This window comes from Leucopleurus acutus (genome assembly GCF_964270905.1).
Source record: "Leucopleurus acutus genome assembly, chromosome: 13".
Lineage (NCBI taxonomy): Eukaryota > Metazoa > Chordata > Mammalia > Artiodactyla > Delphinidae > Leucopleurus > Leucopleurus acutus.
In genome coordinates this window covers 8,291,005-8,311,145 of record NC_139155.1, presented here as the reverse complement: position 1 = coordinate 8,311,145, position 20,141 = coordinate 8,291,005, and the positions used below count along the sequence as shown (strand labels likewise).

Below are 20,141 nucleotides of genomic sequence, written 5' to 3'. Positions count from 1 at the left end.
GCCGTGGTAAACAAAGCAAAATGCCTTTGCGGGACGCGGCCAGCAGGACGAGTGGCCGGACAGGGGGAGGTGAAGTGGAGGCGGGGCTGGGTTTTAGTTTCTCTTCTCTAATAATTCTGCAATCATCGCAGGCAAGTCTGAAAGTCTGATCCCCGTAAGAATGCAAGTGGACGTGAGCTGGCCTCCGTGTGCCGGGCGCTGCGACCAGAACGGAGATGTGCTCCGTGCAAATCCCAGGCCTCGGGGCACCTGGGGAAGCCTAGCTGAGGCGGCAGGAAATAAAAGCACCAGGAGGGAGGGAGGGAGGGAGGCCATGTTTATATGTTGCTTTCAGGCTTCAGATAGTTTCACATGTAATTGCTTATTTTAATTCTGAAAACGGCACTGAGAAGAGGGCAGGTATTATTCCAACTTGGTACTCAGAGAAACAACCTGGGGGCTGGTGTGGCACTGCTAGGGCAGCAGGTGAGATCTCAGGCCCCCAGGGGAAAACGACACAGAGAGAAAGCCACGCCTTAGCCCAGGTTTGAAGGAAGATGGGAAGATGAACTTTACTTTTGTTCATCTTCACATTGTCTGGTCTCACTCACTACAACAAACATGCATTCCTTCTGTGATTGGAAACACATCAAAGAAAAAAATTTTAATAAAAAAACAATACTATATTGTGGAGTTGTGTGCTAAAAATAGCATCAAAGCCATTAAGTGGGGCTAGGAATAAGGTCTGAAGCAATCACAGAGTTCATATGATTCGTGCTGCAGCTCTTTCTATATTAAAACGTAAGAATACAGTTACAGGAATAAGTCATTTAAATAAAAGCAAATGAAGTTGACAGACGACATAAAACTCTGTAATCATCACATTTTAAAGTTCTGTATGTATATTTTAGGTTGAACTCCATGAAATTTCTGATAATTTACAGTTTGTGACCTAAAAACAACTATTATAGGGTTCAATCGTATCTTTCTATTTGGAATAGATGGATAGATAGGTAATGTAACCTGAGACTTTTCGATATTTGGTTAAAATTCTTTTTTGGTTTCATTGTCAGTTTCATTGATTAAATATATTTGCATGAAAAGTAATCTCCACAGTTGTAAACTTATACTATACTATACTGTACTTTCTATCCTGAGAACTTGTCCACATTGGAGGAGGCCAGCTTTGTAGCTGCTGGTTTAGGAACCGTTCCTGACCTTTGAATGCTATGCCAGGAGGACCGGGGAGGAGCAGAGAAGGCCAGGGCGGCAGCAGAGGCCCTCAGCAAGAGCTGCAGGATCGCATCCCAGCAAAAGTTACAGCTGCGTCCACCAGTACGCTCCTGAAGAAAACCCCAAAGGGAAAACATTCTGCATTCGGCACAGTATTTACGAGAGCAGAATTCTCACACGTCCCTGTTGCCCATGAGGTAGTCAGTAGACTCACAGCTTCCACAGACACCAAAGGACGTGCAAATTAAACTTTTAAAAGTGTTACATTTTAACTGTTGCTGCATAGTAGGTTTTCGTTCTTTGAATATGAGCCCAATTCATCTATTTCTTTCTTATTCTTTCATGAAATGCCTTATACAACTCCATTCAGTGAATGTTTGTCTTGAACTGATCATCGATGATCACTACTGCTGATCATTTCAGATGTGTTCCCTCTTTATTAAGTGACAAAGCTTCATTTTTCTTCTTAATTAAGAAATAAGAGGGGCTTCCCTGGTGGTGCAGTGGATAGGAATCTGCCTGCCAATGCAGGGGACGCGGGTTCGATCCCTGGTCCAGGAGGATCCCACATGCCGCACAGCAACTAAGCCCGTGCGCCACAACTACTGAGCCTGCGCTCTAGAGCCCGCGAGCCACAACTGCTGAAGCCCCCGCTCCTAGAGCCCGTGCTCCGCAACAAGAGAAGCCACTGCAATGAGAAGCCCGCGCGTGCACCACAACGCAGAGTAGCCCCGGCTCACAGAAAGCCGGCGTGCAGCAACGAAGACCCAACGCAGCCAAAAATAAATAAATAAATAAGTTTAAAAAAAAAAGAAAAGAAAAGAAATAAGCCAATAATAAAAATGGTCCTTAAGGATCTTTGGCCCTAAAATCAATCACTCCAGAATTTACTGATGCTGTCATAACCAAATACCGTAGACTGAGTGGCTTAAACAAGAGAAATTTATTTTCTCACACTTCTGGAGGCTGAAGTCCAAGGTCGGGGCGTCAGCACGGTCAGATATTGGGGAGAGCTTTCTTCCTGGCTTGCAGGTGGCTGCCCTCTTGCTGTGAGCTCACATACCTTTCCTCAGTGAGTGTGGAAAGAGAGAGATCTCTCTCTTCTTCTTATAAAGTCACCAATGCTCACTGATTAGGACCTCACCCTTATGACCTCATTTAACTTAATTACATCCTAAAAGCCTTATCTCCAAGTCAGTCACATTGAGGATTAGAGCCTCAACAAGTGAATCTGGGGGGGACACAGTTCAGTCCACAGCAGTCCTGCAACCGCTGGGTTCAGTCCAGGATCCCAACCATCACAGTCTAGCTGCACCATGAGAATCCCGCCTCTGGTCCACACCAATGTCAGCATCTCAGGGAAACTCAGTGGGTACCCTCACCTCAATTATGAGTTCTAAATCCAGACTGAAGCAAGAGCATATTCAAGCTAAGAAAGGCTGCCAAAATCAGAATTTTGAGGTTTGGAGTTTTTTAGAGAACTGAGAACTCAGAAAGAGGCCTTGGGATCCAAAACCAAACACCATATACAGCCCTCCCCCACAAATACCTACTGAAGACCCCCCTGCAAGCTGAGAACCAATGAACTATGAAGACCTTGGAGCCTCCTGAATCCTGAAATGCCATCACATTATGGAGCATTTCCAGCCTGTGAACTGGCCATTTTTGCAGCTACGGCTTTCCCAGACCCGCTGTAGTTTGTGGAGCCACTTCCAACAGAGTTTCCTGTACCCCAGGGCGTCTCAAGCAGGAGGGATGTGCTCTGAGACCAGAATTTAGTTACAGCGGACACCCCGCTGCATGCGTCCGTCCGTCAGGGCGCAGGCAGAGAAGCAGAGGCAGTTGGAGAGACACATGGAGACAATGCAAGGCATCGGCTTATGTACTTCTGGGGGCTCACTGGACAAGTTCAAGGTCACAGGCGGGGGCTCCAGGACGGGGCGTGAAGCTGCCATCCACAGGCAGCACTGCTCCTTCGCCAGGAGGTCCTCAGTGCTATTCTTTCACCTGATGGAATCAGCTCCACCCAGATTCTCTGGGATCATCTCCCTACTTCTGGGCTCTAACCACACCTACGAAACACCTCAGAGCAGCATCTTAGTTAGTGTTTGATAAAAACCGGGTCTGTGGCCCGGCCAGGTTCACACAGGAAAGACTCCCCAGCCTGCAGGCGTCCCCTTCGCCCTGTAGAGGGCTGTCGGGCACCACGGCGTAACCCCCAGTGAAATCTGAGTGTAGTTCTCTACTGCGAGGGCTTCATGGAACAATGCATGTAAAAAATACTAAAAAGAAAAGTTTTACACACATATAACAGAGTCTTGGTTTTAGCACTGTTGGTATCAGAGGATGTCTGCCTGTTATTCTAAAAGCAAAAAAATATATTCTTGCAAGTACACAGGGGCATCAGGCAGCACCATCTCACCAGGAACAAACTCTTGCATCTCTGCTACTTTTGTTGACTTCCGTGTTTCTTAATTTTAGCCAGTGCCACTCAATCTAATCTGTATCGTTATCTTAGTCTTAGGAGGATAGCCATCTATTTCAGCATGTATTTTTCTCAATGAGTGAGGAATATGCATGAAGTGAAGAAAAAAGTCTAGACAAAACTATCCCATTGATGCAGATTTCCATACTGTCTACAGTGCACCTGCTGCCCCTCAAAGCAGCGAGCAGCTCCTGACCACCCTGTGATCCTGGCTGTGAGACCGTGTGAGCTGTCCCTTCCCCAGGAGCTCTGCAGCTTGTCCAAGACCAGTTCTCATTCCAGTGCATCCCATATATCCAGAGACTGAATGGGATTTCAGACAATGATCTTAACCACCAGCTGTGTCCCACACGCATCCCCACGCTAAGCTCCCAAGTCTCAAGTACCTGAATGGACAAAAATTATTGTGCTTTGTAGTTTCTGCCACAAAGGAAAACACATATAATATTTTTTAAATATAGCATATATACATATATTATTTATAGATATAGATAGATGCAGACTTAATGAATCTATCTAAAGTTGTGATTGTCAGTAGAAAGCAAAAGGCAGAATACATGTGTAATGATGCAAGTCACTGATGAATTTTTCCCAACAGTACACACTTCAACACACACCAAGCAATAAGGGAGCTGCCTCTGTGCATGGATTAGCTCCACCGGGCACAGGTTAGCACAGACAATGAAGATGAGGAGGATGTTAAACCTTCGAGTTACTGTTTTTATATCCTATCTCTTTCCACTTATTTAAAAATACAGCTGCAATATGTAAACACTGCCAGAACCTATTCTTATTAAAGTAAAAAGGCAAACCATTCAGAAGTTTGTAAATATCAGAATAACAATCGTTGGCCATTCATTTTCTATACACATTTTTTTTCCCAATAGACTCACATGTCAACCATCCTGTGAAAATTACACGTAGTGGTTAAAATGCTTGAGAATAGTGAGACAAGTCGGTAATTGAAAGTTATCAATAAGACAGAGCGTGTCCGATTGTCAACTGGCTTCTCAAAACCCCCCGCACCATACTTCCTGTGTCAGCCACATTTCTCTGCTTTCCGTCCCACGTTCTAACAGCAGTAACAGGATATTCTAAAATACACTAAGACTGCATCTTCTCAGTTCAGTTTAACTGTCTGTCACAGGAGACAAAAAGAAACTATCTTAACAAAAGAACTCTGGTAAGAGATATATTCACCAGTTAATCATCCCCTGAATGTTAACCATCACAGCGTGTAGGCTATTTACCCTATAATCTCTTTATTTTCTATCTTTAAAGTACCCTATTGCAGTATAGCAATCCTCTAGAGCAATTTTAAAGGGCAGCAAATCTTCGAGCACAGTCTTCCATATTCAGAATTAAAACATGCTTCTTTGTTTTTTTAACACAGGCTCTAACAGAATGAAAGCTTCATTCTAAAACCGCAGGAATCATTCATCTTCCCTGTGTTGTGTTGGTCCTAAAACAAATGTTTCTTTCTTCCCTGTGACAATTAAATGAAGGCTCTGATTTTTTTCTCCATTTTATTTTTATGTTGACAGCATGCTATTGTTAAAAAAAAAAACTCATCTGAAGAAGAGACTCTCCCCATCAAAACAATAGCAGGAACAAAAATCTATATGCCTTATAAGAAATAATTTGGATAATTCTCAGGTGACTGGACTGTACTGGAAATTAATTTTGATTAATAAGTATATCCATCCTATGAATTTGAGTGGTAAGAGAACTGCTTACCTAATTTTCTGTTCTCTAGTAAGAATTCCAGAATGTCCGTATTCATTCTTTCTTTCTCACATGTCATGGAGTTATTCAGCTCTCTCTATGAAACTGTCCTACTAGTCACTATCATGAAATTATTTCATTAAGATATGATGTGTATTTCAGATGATGAAGAATTTCACTGAAACTTAGCAGAGTCTGACTAAATAATAAGTCATTGTAAAAATCCAACAAAAACTGGAAGTCACTGCCATTATCATGAGAATCAATAAATATCACTATTTATTAACATTGTCGAGAACTGTGGACAGTCTAAGATTTCACCCCACATGCCAGCTAGCCAGTAAGCCTGCCGCAGTTTCATGGATGCTGGCAGAACACAAGAGACCCCTGGATCAGAGACTAAGGACCTTTTATTACTCACAGCAATAGCATTGGCCAGAGTATCTGCATTTATGTTGGTTTCCTGAGTCCCATTTCTTACAGGGAGATGAAAAGAAGGTCAGGTGACACCCACATATGAAGTAGGCTGTGTTACAGGGGAGGAACCACAAGCATAGGGAACCCCAGTATTTTATAGTGGGCAATTATACAGCCTGAACTTTGTCCCTGAGGGAGGCACTATCCTTACTTCATGGACATAAGCAAATCTTCCCTTTTCTCCGGAGGGAGACACTTGCTCCATTTTTCAGAAGAAGGCCATCCGTGCTCACCAAACATGCAGAGATGCAAGAGGCTCATGGAGGATCGCCTACCAACAAACTTTCACTTCCTCATTTTTTCACTAAACTCGCATCTGTTCAGATCTTTTAAAACGTTTTCAATTGGTACATGTGTTGGGGTCAGTGTATTATAATGAAGCTAAAAATAATCATTTCCTTATTCTCCTATTTATACCTATAGCATACATCTGACAATCACATTTAGCCTTACATTGTTATTAAAATTCTAATTTTAAAAAGGATTGTCATTTCCCCATTAGCCAGGACCAGGCAACATCATTAAATTATTTTGATTCAACTAAATAATTATTGACCATCAAAGACGTGCGAGGCAATCGATGAGATATCGGTCCCTCTCTCTATCTTCTATCTGCACAGACTGAGCTGCTGCATGCATTTTTCATAGTTTTATTCATTAATATTTACTGAGTTCCTGCTGTGAGCCTGGCATTTTACAAGGTTCCAAAGACAAAGGTAAATAAGCTTCCTTTCCTCAAGTTCAGGGTAAAAGCTCACAGAAGAGACACCAAGGTGAAGCGTTAAGAGATGAGCAAGAGGTATATTGGAGGTGCTAAGAAAGTGTAGCAGGGGCTTTCCTGGTGGCACAGTGGTTAAGAATCCGCCTGCCAATGCAGGCGACAGGGGTTCAAGCCCTAGTCCAGGAAGATCCCACGTGCCGCGGAGCAACTAAGCCCGTGCACCACAGCTACTGAGCCTGCGCTCTAGAGCCCGTGAGCCACAACTACTGAACCCGCGAGCCACAACTACTGAAGCCCGCGCGCCTGGAGCCCGTGCTCCGCAACGAGAAGCCACCGCAATGAGAAGCCCGCGCACCACAACGAAGAGTAGCCCCCGCTCGCCGCAACTAGAGAAAGCCTGCGTGCAGCAACAAACACCCAACGCCGCCAAAAATAAACAAGATAAAAATGAAAAAAAAGCGCAGCAGACTCAGGCTGGGTGAGACGGTGCCAGGCTTCCAAGATGGACTCTTCAAGAAAAACAGGAATTAGCCTGAAAGAGCTGAGCACAATGCAGCGTGAGGGTGGACATTCCAAGCAGAGAAAGAAGCCCATGCCACGGGTCAGGCAGCCTCTTTAGCTGGGAACTGTGTGTCCTTTAGAAAGAGGCCGTGAAAGCAGACGTGGAGGTGGAGGCTGGAAAAAGCTGGAGCTGGAGAAGTGAGCACAGTTCAAATCAGAGTCCTTAGGGGCAGTTCCAATATATTTATACACATATATATAGGAAAGAGTTTAAGGGTAACAATGTGGTTAAAAGGAAGCCCTGGAGGATTTGTCTTGAAACCGTATTTGTAAGCAAAGCAATGTTTTTACATGGATTTTTTACTGGAGAGGAGTGGAACTGATGGATTTTGTACATGAGGGTCGAGTAAAGAACCCACAAATTATACCCTTGTCACCACCATTGAGAACCTTAAGTACTTAAGTACCATGCGGGAGAGTTTGCATTTACCCTGAACAGGTGTGCAGCGGGGTGGACACCACTGGTCAGGAAGACCGGCTGGCTGGCTATGGCCATAAGCCTGATGAGATTCAGGGCAGAGATAGGGAGCATGAAGAAAATAAGTGGATTCAACAGGTTTTGAAGAGGTAGAAACTGCAGGACTTAGTGGCTGATGGCAGGAGGGGAGATGACAGCAAAGCAGGGAGACCAGGATGGCTCACAGTCCTCTGACCTGGGCTGGGTTGATGGGTACCATTCACTGAAATAGTAAGTACAGGAGGACAGGAAATTGGGCAGGGAAGAATGGTGGGTTCAGTGTTGAAATACCACCTGTCAGTAACGGACAAGTTTTTGTTTTCTGGCCATGCTCTCCTGTTTAATTGATGAATGCCAAGTTGAAGAGGCACAAAGGTTTTCCCCATTTTAAAAGCCTCTCATTCTTTGTCTGTAGGTGATAGAGAACATTGCAGCGATCAGATCTCCAGCTGCTGGGCTTTCCCAAACGGGAACCCCAAAACAACTCACCTTTCCCTCCTCCATTTTTAGAAATAAATTCTCTCTTCAATTTATCAGAGCCTAGTTATTTAGTAAATTCAACAATATCCAGAAACCCATTTCAAATAAAAGGGAAGCAAAACGAAGGCATTACTACAACATATTGGGATCTACTCCCTGCACTGGTTTAGTTACACCGTCCCACTGCATCTCCACTGCTCAGGTGGAGTCCCTAGGACTGTTCTCATTTCACACATAAAGAGGAACCTCAGGCTTCAGCTACAGTCAGGACGCTGTAACTCGAGTCTATCACGCCCTGAATTATATTCTTTAACTTTCCTGTGTTCCCCATACAATTTCGCTTCAAAGCTTCTAAAAGGTGTAGTATTTTGCCGTCTCAGTCTTGCTTCTAAACCTGCTGAAACCATTTAAATTATCTGTGTTATAACTGCTCAAGGCTTAAGGCTAGTAAAGCCTGCGAGTCTGGAGAATCAGCGGTTCTCAAGGTCCCATCTCTGGTCTACCAGGCGCTGCTTTCACAACTGAGAGGAATACGTTTCTTACGCAGCTAAACTCCTCCAATTTTCTTTCTGAGAATTACATTTCCAATCTCCTGATTGAAAGGAACAGGAGGGCCTATTTGCTATGGCCGAATTCATATAACACTGGTACCAAATTCTCAGGTCAAGCAAAAATGCTCTTTCTCAGTGCCCTCCTGGTCCTTTCTCTAGAATTCCGAATTTCTAGCTCCTGAGAGATGCCTGTTCTTTGTCTTAGTTGCTACACTCATCTTCACTGAGAGATTCTTTCATTATCATTTCATTGGATTTATGTTTGGAACGACTTGTCTACCAAAAAAAAATGTTTTAAGTAAAATACATATGACTGAAGATCAAAAGTTGCAATCATTAGATGATAGTACTACCAGCCTGAAATATACGTATACGTATGTGTGTATATACATATGCATGTGTGTGTATATATGTGTGTATTCATGTCTCTATATATGATATATCCAACCAAAGCACACAGAAAATGTACTCACATTGGGCAGAGTCATCTTAAGTAAAAACATAATACAATTTTTAACAAAAATAGTTTTCTGACCACTTCAAGCCCACTCACCACCACTGTCATGACCCCTCAGTGAATCAGTCCAGGCTGAAATGTTCTCTAACATGTAAATGGTAGCTAGTAAACACTTTCCTGACAGGGTCACAAATCGAGGCTCCACAGGACTGAATGTTGTCCGGCTTTAGAGGAGTTAAAACTCAGAATTTGATTCTTTTCGACTTGGTGTCAAAAAATGACAAATGACCCTTTATTTTAACTTCAGCTGCTTTCATACCTATCTCCCAATTCGAACTACTTTCCTAGATTTCTTTCTAGTGATTTTTAATGCTTATGTTTTCACTTGCTTTTTCAAGTCTTTGTAATTTATTTTTATATATAGTGTAGGAAAGAATATAAACTAATATGTTTCCTTAGAGAGCTGGCCAAATTTCCCAGTACTAGAAATTTTTAAAATTTGATAGAACTAGAGACTTATGTAGAGGCATAAAGACTCAAGGAGACATAAAGCTTTTCTGTCTTTGACTTAGTTAATTAGGAAATGTTAATTTTTATATGATTTACCAATTTAAGTCAATGTTATTAATTATGTAAACATAAACGGTTTCCATAAAAATATTACGTGCTACAGCAGTAGTGAAATTGAGTGAATTTGGTGACACTGGCCAACTCACTGTCGTGGACATAACCCAAGAACAATCCAGATGGATTAGTGACCATAACTTCCTAAGATTTAGCCTTCTAGTCTATTAAGTGATTGTTAAATATTTTAAAAAAAGAAACTAACATTTCTGACTTTCACAATTATAAAATCAAAGTAAAACATATAAAGAAATAAAGACTCTTGGAAAAAACAGTGAATATCCATATTCTCACAGTCAAGTAACATGAAATAAAGTTAATTCAGATTATCCTGTGCTCTTCTGAAAATCAATATAACTGAGGGAATTAAAAGAAGAAAAAGTTATGAGGCCTGCTTGCCCCCTTGCCTCTAAAATATGTTTTTGTTTGCCAAATCATGCCCTTTTCTCTGTTGTGCTGTGGGGTAGCCTTAACCTTCTGGGGTGAGTGAAGAGTTTCAAGCCAGCAGCCTGGACTCCAACACTGGTGTCTGTGCACCCAGGAGAGAGAGTATAAGAGGACTGATCCTATAGGGCTGCCAGGTGGATTAAGTAAATCAACATAAGTGAAACATCTGACACTTCCTGGTACACTGTTAGTGCTCAGTATTAATGACGCTAACATCCTGAGTCAAGCACTCGGATACTTGGATACTTGATGTATGATTGTATCCCACCCGAGGTCACCTGGTGAGGCCAGGACCCGCCTTAGAGCCTGTGCTCTCAACCCTTCCCTGTCCTGGCCTGTTTTCAGTGAAATCATTACAGGTAACGTGACATTGTAAAATGGCAATAATTCTACAAACATTTTCTAGCCTTTAGACATTAGTACTTAATATTAAACAATAACTGATGAAAATATATTTCAACCTCCCACAGAGTAAAAATAAAATAAAGATAACTAATTAAAAATTAAAAGCTGACCGGGGGTTAAAGTGATTTTCACTGCTGTCTCTGGGTACAACGGTGATGAAATGCCTAATAAGGATTTCGCAACCTGCCTAGAAGAGTAATTTGGATTTTTTGCAGCAGTTTCTCATAAAACAGAAGAAATGTCCGCAGAACACGTCCTTTGTCCTGGACTCCTGGACTCCATTTTCACGAATCTCAGATCTCCTATTCTCTATGTATCTGGATATTTTCAATATCAATACAGACACTTTCCAGGAAGTGCTACTAACCAGAAACTATCTAGGCTTCAGATTTCCAGGTTCTGAAATTACTGCAGTTTATTGATTGTATAATGAGAACACAGAATATTGAATGTAACTATAGTAAGAAATATTTGTAGGTCTTTCTCAATGACAATGAATGTCCTCAACTCCTCACCACACCCAACCATTCTGGCCTCATCCTTCTCTAGGTCGGTACCGGCAGTTTCCAACGCTCCCACTGGACCTGGAAGAATGCTGATGAGTTGGAGAAAATCAGGAAGAATTATAAGTAAACCCTAGGAAATGCACATAAAACCAGAGGCTTCTTTTTATCTTTGCACTGCCTTCTGTGAGAAATTGTTCTATCTGGGGCTAAATTTAATCTATCAGATGTGTGATGGTGGGAAAAGATTGATTACAGCTCCTCTGTCGTCTCACTGAATGAGCGAGCTTTTGAACCGCAAATCCGATCCAATCACTCATCTTTAAATCATTCAAAAGTCTTCTATCATCCATTAAAAAAGTATCCAATTGGCTTCATAAGATATAACAGACTCTCCAGGGTGTGTCCCCTCCCCACGTCCATATCTCATCTGCGGCAACTCACCATCCGGAATTTTATCTCTCATCATTAGCATCATGAGGGCCTAATTCCTGATGGTGAGATACAGAGTCTGAAAGCCATGACCATTTGGGCACTGTGGTCTTATACTGACAAACAAAATATTTACAAATCTAAGAAGACAAAATTTTGTTTGTGATTATCAGAATGTTTCCCAGATCTCTGAAAACTCAACCTAGTCATTACTAGAAGGAAAAATTCTAGGTAAAGTTCTACAGAGAATGAGATGAAATCAGATGTGTCAAGTGCTAAGCAGATTTTTGGACACTTATCCTCAAACTCATTTCAGAGGTCCTCAGACTAAATGCAAGCTTAACCTTGTATCTACCGCAGAATAAAACTGTGCTACATTCTATGAAAACCTGACAGTAAATTTTCAATAATTTTGTTAATCTTCCTCATAGTCTTTTTTACAAACTTCCTCCTATGTAAACTTATGTGACGTTCAATACTTTTTCTATAACATTTCTGTCATAACTCAAATCTCTAACTATACATTACGTAGGGAAGTCCCATGCTCTTGGAAAAGTGTTTCTATGCATTCGTTTAAAATCTTTAGAAAAGAATTATATCAAATAAAAATTGCCACTTTCTCCCTAAGATACCATCTTGAGGACGATCAGCTGGAAAGTATTCTTGTTATTGATTTGCAGGAGATTAACGTGACTTTTCAGTAAACTTGTTAAAATACCTCAGATTATAGTTCTGGGGATCTCAACCTGAACTGGGCACACCCTACTTCACAATCCTGAATAGTTCCTTGATTGCTAAAACTTTCTATAAATAATATATTCATAAGTGGGAACAAAGATGTATCAATATATAACTTATTTTTATTAACATTATATTCAAAATTTTATACCTAAACCCTTGAAAATAGCAATGAAAAATTTATAGCTCAAAAACTAAATAAAAAACTGAATTTTTATTTTATGAGATTTTCCCATTCCTCAAAAAACTGAATTTTTATATTTTCCCATTCCTCTTGTTGAGCAACACTGATGAATTTTTATTTCATGTATTCTCTACTCAGTTTCAACTTAGATTATCCCATGTTAATATTTACCATTTTAGTAGCTGCCACAGATTGCTTATACCTTCCACAACTATTCAAATGCATTCTGCTAACAGTGAAGAGTTCAACTAAGTTTTGTGAAGAGATCAGTTATAGAAAATTAATATCACAGTTGTAGTAAATTAATATCCCAATAGGTAATTAAAATACATGAGAAATGAAATGCAAGCAACAGGAAAAAATGAATGCTACATCAACCAGAATAATAGATAGAAGACTACTTTTAGTCCAGAGAATTGATGAAATAGGTATTAAAAATGTAATTCTGTGTGAATCAAATTAAACCATCTTTAAAACAAATTAAAGTATTATAAACTATATTGTGTTCGATATTTTTCAGTATTAGAATGCGGTTGCTAACCCACCAGGCTCTCTATAACTGGAGGCTGGGTACTACACAGAATTAAATAATATGCATTTTCCCATTCAAACATTTCTAATTTTTAAAGATATGAGTAAAGGATACTTAGATGTCCACTTATGAAACAAGCAAAAAAGGTCCATAGTTTTAGGGGTGAAGGTGCCATTATTAATAACAATAAATGTATGAATGTCTATTAAAGAAAGGAGAACAAGAGGGAAAGGAACAGGGAAAAGAAAGCTTTTGCAAATTAAAATTAGAACAGGAAAATCTTTTTTATAATTTAGTAAGCTTGGAAGAGAAGGTTAAGCAAACCTCAAATCTCCCACAAAATAAAGCAGCAAAAAAGAGAGTGAAAATAAAAAAGATTGGAAAATTATAAGATCAGAACAGCACTGGAACATATAAATAATAGATGGTTAGAGAAAGAGAACAGAAGTGGGAGAAAGAGAGCAGAGGAAAATGCTGGAAGGGAAATAATTAACAAAAATTATAATAATAATCCAGAAGTATTTCCCAGAAATGAGACACCTTGGTTCCCTGATTGAAAAATAAAATCTCATAAAGTATTTGGAAAAATACTAACACCATGACACATCATTATGAACCTCATAACAAAGGATCAATGCCAGGCACTATTGCAAACGCTTTGTTTCTACTTCACTAGCAGGTTGTGAAGATTAAATGAACTAGTGGGCTGTGTGTAGTGCTCACACGCTCGTGTGCATATACCACGATACAGTACCCCTGCTCTTAGTGTTAATATTTTATTGTATAAACTCTAATGTAATACACCATTAGACTGTGCTATTATGAAATAACTCTTTGAACACATGATCCTATCGGTAGAAACTATCATAATTGCCATTTTACACTTGAGGAACTCGAAGGACAGAACAGTAAAGGGACAGAGTGGGAACTCAAACACAAGTCGTCCTCCTTCAGAGCCAGCACAATTAACCATCACACAATACAGGATCCTTAACTTAGGGCATGAACCAAGAGAGATTCCCAATAAATTAAAAAGCTGAAGATAGCAAAAGAAATTTATGAAAATATAAAAAGAACTTATAAGAAAATATTTTAATAATCTTGTGATGAAGAAAGACTTATTTCACAAAATTTCACACAAAATCAGAACACCAACACTTGACTACAAAATTTAAATACTTTATGTAGCAAAAGGAAATTAAACAATAAGATGCAATTTTTCATCCTTCAACCTGGCAAAATTTTTAGTCTAATTAATATCCAGATCATCTAATGTTAAGACACAAAGTACTCTTATACCCTCCAAGTGGGAATGTAAGCTAGTGCAATGCAAATTGAGTTTATATCAGAAACAGTGGCATAAAACCACCATTAAAATTTTTCTTTTTTTGACAATTTGAAGGATGAAAAATTACATGTCACGTTTAACCATTTTATGTAATCTTAAGCCAAATTACATAATTTCACTAGCAAGTACAAATACCTCCCAGAGAAAAGGTCAAGAAAATAACAATCCCTAACCAAAGAAAAGGTGTCACCTACATTTTCTGATTAATGTCTCCTGATTAATTTTAGTTATTATAAAATGAATGGACTATGGACTGAACTGTGTCCCCCAAAGTCATAGGCTGGAGCCCTAACTCCAAATATGACTGTATTGGAAATCGGGCCTTGAACGAGGCAATTAAGGTTAAATAATATCCTATGGGTTGGACCCAGATCTAACAGGAAAGTCCACACAGAGAAAAGCACCAGTGAGGACCCCCTGCCAGCCCAGGAGAGAGTTCTCACCAGGAACCAACCCTGCCAGCACCTTGACCTCATACTGGCCTCTGGGACTATGAGAAAATACATATTGTTGTTTAAGCTACCCAGTCTTAAAGAATTGATATGAGGATTTTTAAAAATAATATTTCTAAGGTAGTTAGCATAGAAATATGTGCTCAATGAACAGTAGTTATTCCATCATGGCTTTTCGTTTCCGAATCACTTTCTGTCTGCTTTGAAACCCATGGTCTTCATTCCCCGGTGGTTCAGATGCACTGAACCGAGCGAGCCCCAATTCCCCCCAGCAAATCTATTCAAGGGTCATGGAGCTCCCGGGACCCTGGAATCCTCACAGGCATTTCTGGAGCACACCCCTAGGAGAGCACAAAGATCGACCAAAACACAGTCCGCTTTGGACTGTAATTAGAACTGAGGAAAATGCAAACACAGCTTATAGAAGAGCCACTGACTACAGGTCCTGAGCATTCCAAGCATGACTAATACATGGCAGGTTTTCACTAAGAGAGTGGAGATGGCCCTTGTTGCTTCTACCTCCTGTCTGGTTTCACCTTTTACCTGGCTGCAAGGTAAACATACAAGTTTTAAACATCCCATAAAAACCTGCTGGCCCCAGATTCACTGCAGTGAGAGCCCTTAAGCCCTCTGCTTTGCACCCCAACTGATTCTTCCATTCCCTCCTCCAGCATCCGGGCCTGATCTGTCGTCTGCCCTCTCCTAACAAGGGGTTTCTAGCCTCGGGAATCAGCATCCCCGCTGTGTCCACCTAGTCCTGACTGTTGCTGATGCCTTGGTCCAGGCTGCTCCCTTCCTCAGGAGGCAACTGTTCTATTTGGGGTTTTTTCCTGCTTTGTTTTATTATTTAAAGGGACGACACTCTTTCCTGTCCCCCAGATTCTAACAAACTAATAAAACACACAAATTCACGTAGCATTACTGGGGCATCGCCTCTTACCAATTAATGACCACAAGTTTTATGCTTTGGGAATCTTCTGACTTCCTTCCAAAACAATTTCCTTTATATTTTATGTAAAGAATAAAATCGGTGTTAGTAAGTATGGAAAACTAGAAGCTGGCAGAAAGAGGATGAGCAGTGGTAACTGTACCAGGCAGCAAAGTACTGCTTTATCCCTCAGGAAAGAGAAGATACCTACAAGAGCCTGCCATCCCTCACTTTTTCTCCTAGGTGTGATGTGAATCTCTAGTCCTGCATTCCGACTTGGTAGTTATTTTCTACTGCATTGTGTTCCATCTAGTTTATTCCCGGTTTGAATCTTTCATGATGCGGCAGGAAGTTTTCCTTCTATGGCTAGAGTCACTTCACCTTTCTTGTCACGTGGTACTCTTCAGTTTCCAGGAGAAGTCATGTAATTTTGTTAGAATAAACAAATGTCTTAAATGCCTCTGTATCCAATATATGTCCTTCCTTTTGGAGTGGACCCATGTTTCTCCATCTGGGGCTCATATACTTGCCATGGAGGGAAGGGGGTAGGGGATGGTATGAAGTGTCATTTCAGAGTATACTTCAAACCACCAGGTAAATATGATATGTTTCTCTCCCAGATTGTCAATGTTACCTGAATACATGGGTAGAAAATATTATTTTCTATTAAAACAGACATGAATATACAATGGAGTAGAAATGAAAATTCAAAAGGACTTTTAAGATAGACTGATGGCTATGAACAAATTTGTTACTTTTAAATTGCAGCATTCCCCAGATGCCCAGAGTCTGTCTTTCAGGGGACGGTCCGCAGGGGAAAGTTTAGGAAGGATTTAGAGGGTCTCTGTTGAGTGGAACGAACAGGTCTAGTCCAGTGAGTTTGTAATTTAAGCCACAAAGTTGATTTGGTTTTGTTTTCATCAACGGTGCCTAAGGGCACAATTCAAATAAATGTTGAGAAAATGATTAATTACTTCTCTCTTTTGTTCTCATACTCATTGTTGCCAAAATCAAACAGCACTTATTAAGCCTTCATATGTTCAGCTCTGATTGAGGTATGTTATTTTTGTGATAAGCAGAAACAGCATCATTTGTGAACTGTCTGTAAAGAAATGGTTGAGGTAAGAAAAAACATCATTTAATCTCCAATTAGACTAGAAATTGTTTGTAGAGGAGATGAAGAAATCTTCAAGATGACCTTGAAGGAAAATAATATTCCAAACCTGTCACAGTGAGAACAGCGTACTGCGAGGGTTCACAAAGTATAGACATTGAACAAGAAAATGGACAAGAGTGTGGACACATTCAGCATAGAAAGAAGGGATAAAAACTAACATTTATTAGGTACCTACCATCCCAGGTGTCTTCCTGTATGTTGTTTTGTTTAACCCTCAAAATACCTTAGGAAAGTATGTTCTTTCCATGCAAAAAAATGAGGCTCAGAAAGGGATGGTAGAGCTGGATTCTGGACTCAGCAATTTCAGAGTCTTTGGTGGTGGTGTCTGCACACTCCGTGGAGCAGGTCTCTGGTGATTGTTGAACTGAAGTGTACAGTTCTGTAACCAGCTCTTCTAAGCTGCGCTGGCGTCCTGCTCTGATCCCATACAGCACGGGCTGTGTGGACCCTTCATTTGATGTTTACTGTTATCTATCCTTGTCTGATGATCATTCCCAAAGCAGCCTGTGAACTCTGGAAACTCAGGAACCAAGGCTTCCATTACTTTGTCTTCCCTGTGGAGTCCTGAACTATTTTAGTAGATGCTTGGCAAATTTTAGTTGCATGATTGAAGTTTTACCCCCAACATTCTAGATTCTGTGTGCAAAGGCAAGGACTCTTCTATATTCATGACTCAAACCTTAGCCTTTAGACCACAAGTAATGTGAATGAAAGGTGTGCTCTCGCATTGCTCTCTTTCAGATATTTCTAACATTTTTTAAAATGACAGGATAAAACCCAGGCCAGGAACATGGTCTTAATATTAGTATTTCCAACTGGTTTGTGCTCATGAACGCCAGTCTCTCCTCTTACGGGAACCGAACTATCATCCAGCAAGTCAATGGTGAGATAAGGAGGCAAACTGTTAAAATTTGAAGTGATGTTCCCCATATCGGATTAGTATATCACAACCTTGTCACATAAGCATCATATCAAAAGCCCACCTCCTTAGGGAAGCCTTCATGGACTGCCCCCTACGGATGGCCGTGCTGGAGAGAGTCCCTCATGGCATCTGTCTCTTGCTGTGGGGATGCATTTAACATGTATGAATTTAATTGATACACATTGATTTAATACTCAAAAGTACCATATTATACCATTATTGTCATCCAGAATGTGCAAATAAGGAAACTGCAAAACCCAGAGACCAAGTAAGTCTCTCAAGATCAGTTACAACGAGTTAGCCACAGGGGCAGCACGTGTGCCCAGAGCTCTAACTCCTAAGTCCCCAAGCTGATCTCGCCTCTAACGGCCGAACCCTCCTGCCTACCCCCAGCTTCGTCTTCCTCATTGCCTCCTCAGGGTCCTACAGCAAAGAGAAGACACACTTAACTGAGATTTTATGAGAGTTTGATGATGGAATTCAGCTGGACCTTTGAATCAGCTGTCCGTCCAATTACTGAATCAGTAAGGAGATGTGAGAGATGGCAACGGCAAGGCAGCCCTGCCCGCCTCAGGCCTGAAGGAGCACAGAAAGGAAATGGGGTTTCTGGACCCTGGGAGAGGGAGGGAAGGGAGCAGAAAGGTCTGGAAACTCAGAAGCTGGAGGCTGGGTGGCAGAAGCGCAGGAGCAGACGGGACGGCCTCAGTAGGAGACGCCCAGGCCTCTCCTCCCAAGCACAGGAGCAGAGGGCACGGCCTCAGTAGGAAATGCCCAGGCCTCTCCTCCCTGACCTCCCGCTGAGTCTTAATGAGAGAACCAGGCCAACAGTGAAACTAACATGATTTTTATCTGGAAAGCAAGAGTTTGCTCTCACGACTTTTTAACACTGAGGTTCTACCCCTTTAATTACCTTTTTATTGCCCAATGCATTTGCATTTCCTCCCTGGATCCCAAGCTTCAGACTCCACCCGGATAGATTCCGAGTCACCAAACACACCTGACGTTGAAAAGTGGCTTAGTGCATGACCTTGCGAACGCCAGCCCCACCTGAGGAGCCTGAGGAGATGTTTGATGTTTCTGTGTTAATCATCTTCCCTGGATTCCTCACCATAGAGACGAGAAAAAACATAAACCAAACTCAATACGTCTCTTGCTTTGAGTGAAATGCTCTGAGAGGGCAGAGCACACTGTATCTATTTTTTCTTCTCTCCCCACTGAGCTCATCCATTAGATAATCATTCTCACGTGTGAAGAACAATTACTGACTGATTAAGAAGGATGGGGAGACCCCTGGAAGTTCACCTGAAGCCCTAGAACGCATCCTTTCTCCCTACGTTGTTATTAGCATTCTGCTAGTTTTCCAGTAATCATTTCTGGATTTTGCATTAAACAAATTTCTCGTCGCAGGGGTGCATCTGAACTATAAAATCACAGAAATAAATTTCCTATAAGACTTAACTTTGAGGCTATTTTAGTAACCATGAAGGTTTATCGTTTGGGTTAACCATATCATGAAGTGGGCTCAGTTACTCACAAACCCTCCAGGTGAAGCCAGGGCCTGGAACGCAATCATTGTGAAAGATTCTTCCTGATAATTGATGGCGACGGGTTAGGATAAAGTGTAGTCTGCCTGCTCAAAAGGTTTTTATAAGTATGTCATTTGCTTCTGTACGCTGAAAAGTGAGTCTCAAAGAAAAGAAAGCGCTTACAGGCTCTCCAGCAAAAACAGCTTTTTTTTTTTTTTTTTTTTGGAAAAGCTTTTTGTGCTTTTGTTCCAAAGGTTGAAGTAGAGTACAAGTCTGAGATCCCTAGCTCTCTGGCATCCAGAATTTTTGAGAAGACACACTAAGGAAACTATCGAGCCCTGCATACATTTTTAACTCACCAAGGAACCAAGCGCCGTTTCTCCATTTTTACCTACTCACCTTGTGCTTTTCGGAGTCAGTTTCTTGGTACAGCTCTCCTTCCTTTTTCTCTCTCCAGGTCACGGGTTCGGGTCCGCGAAGATGTCACGCGCACAGACGTTTCCCAGCTACGCCTCGGAGCAGAGCGAAGAGACACAGCCGTCCTTGTCCCGGTCCAGCAGCTATGGCTTCAGCTACAGCTCCAGCCTCATCCAATGACACCCAGAGAGATGCTGAGACCAGAGAGACAGTCTCCGGACCTGCCTGGGGGCCATCACGCCCTCTGCCTCGCGGAGGACCAATTGCAGGGAACATTGAAATGGGTTGGGTCTATCCCCGCTCCCAGTGGAAGGTTAAAAACTGGAGTTCTGCTTCCTTGATTCCGTGGCTAAGTCCTTTATTTATTGAGTTTCTTGCGG

General features: G+C 41.3%; 1 protein-coding gene across 1 annotated transcript in view; it reads left to right on the top strand.

Annotated features, from left to right (window-relative positions):
- The window catches only part of DOK6 (docking protein 6), a gene marked incomplete at its 3' end in the record, with an annotated part of 404,645 nt that extends 384,704 nt beyond the window's left edge, over positions 1 to 19,941 (top strand). Inside the window, exon 8 of the mRNA XM_082852683.1 lies at positions 19,802 to 19,941. Coding sequence (XP_082708809.1) covers positions 19,802 to 19,941 — 140 coding nt within the window. The remainder of the gene's footprint in view (positions 1 to 19,801) is intronic.
- Positions 19,942 to 20,141: the final 200 nt, after the last annotated feature.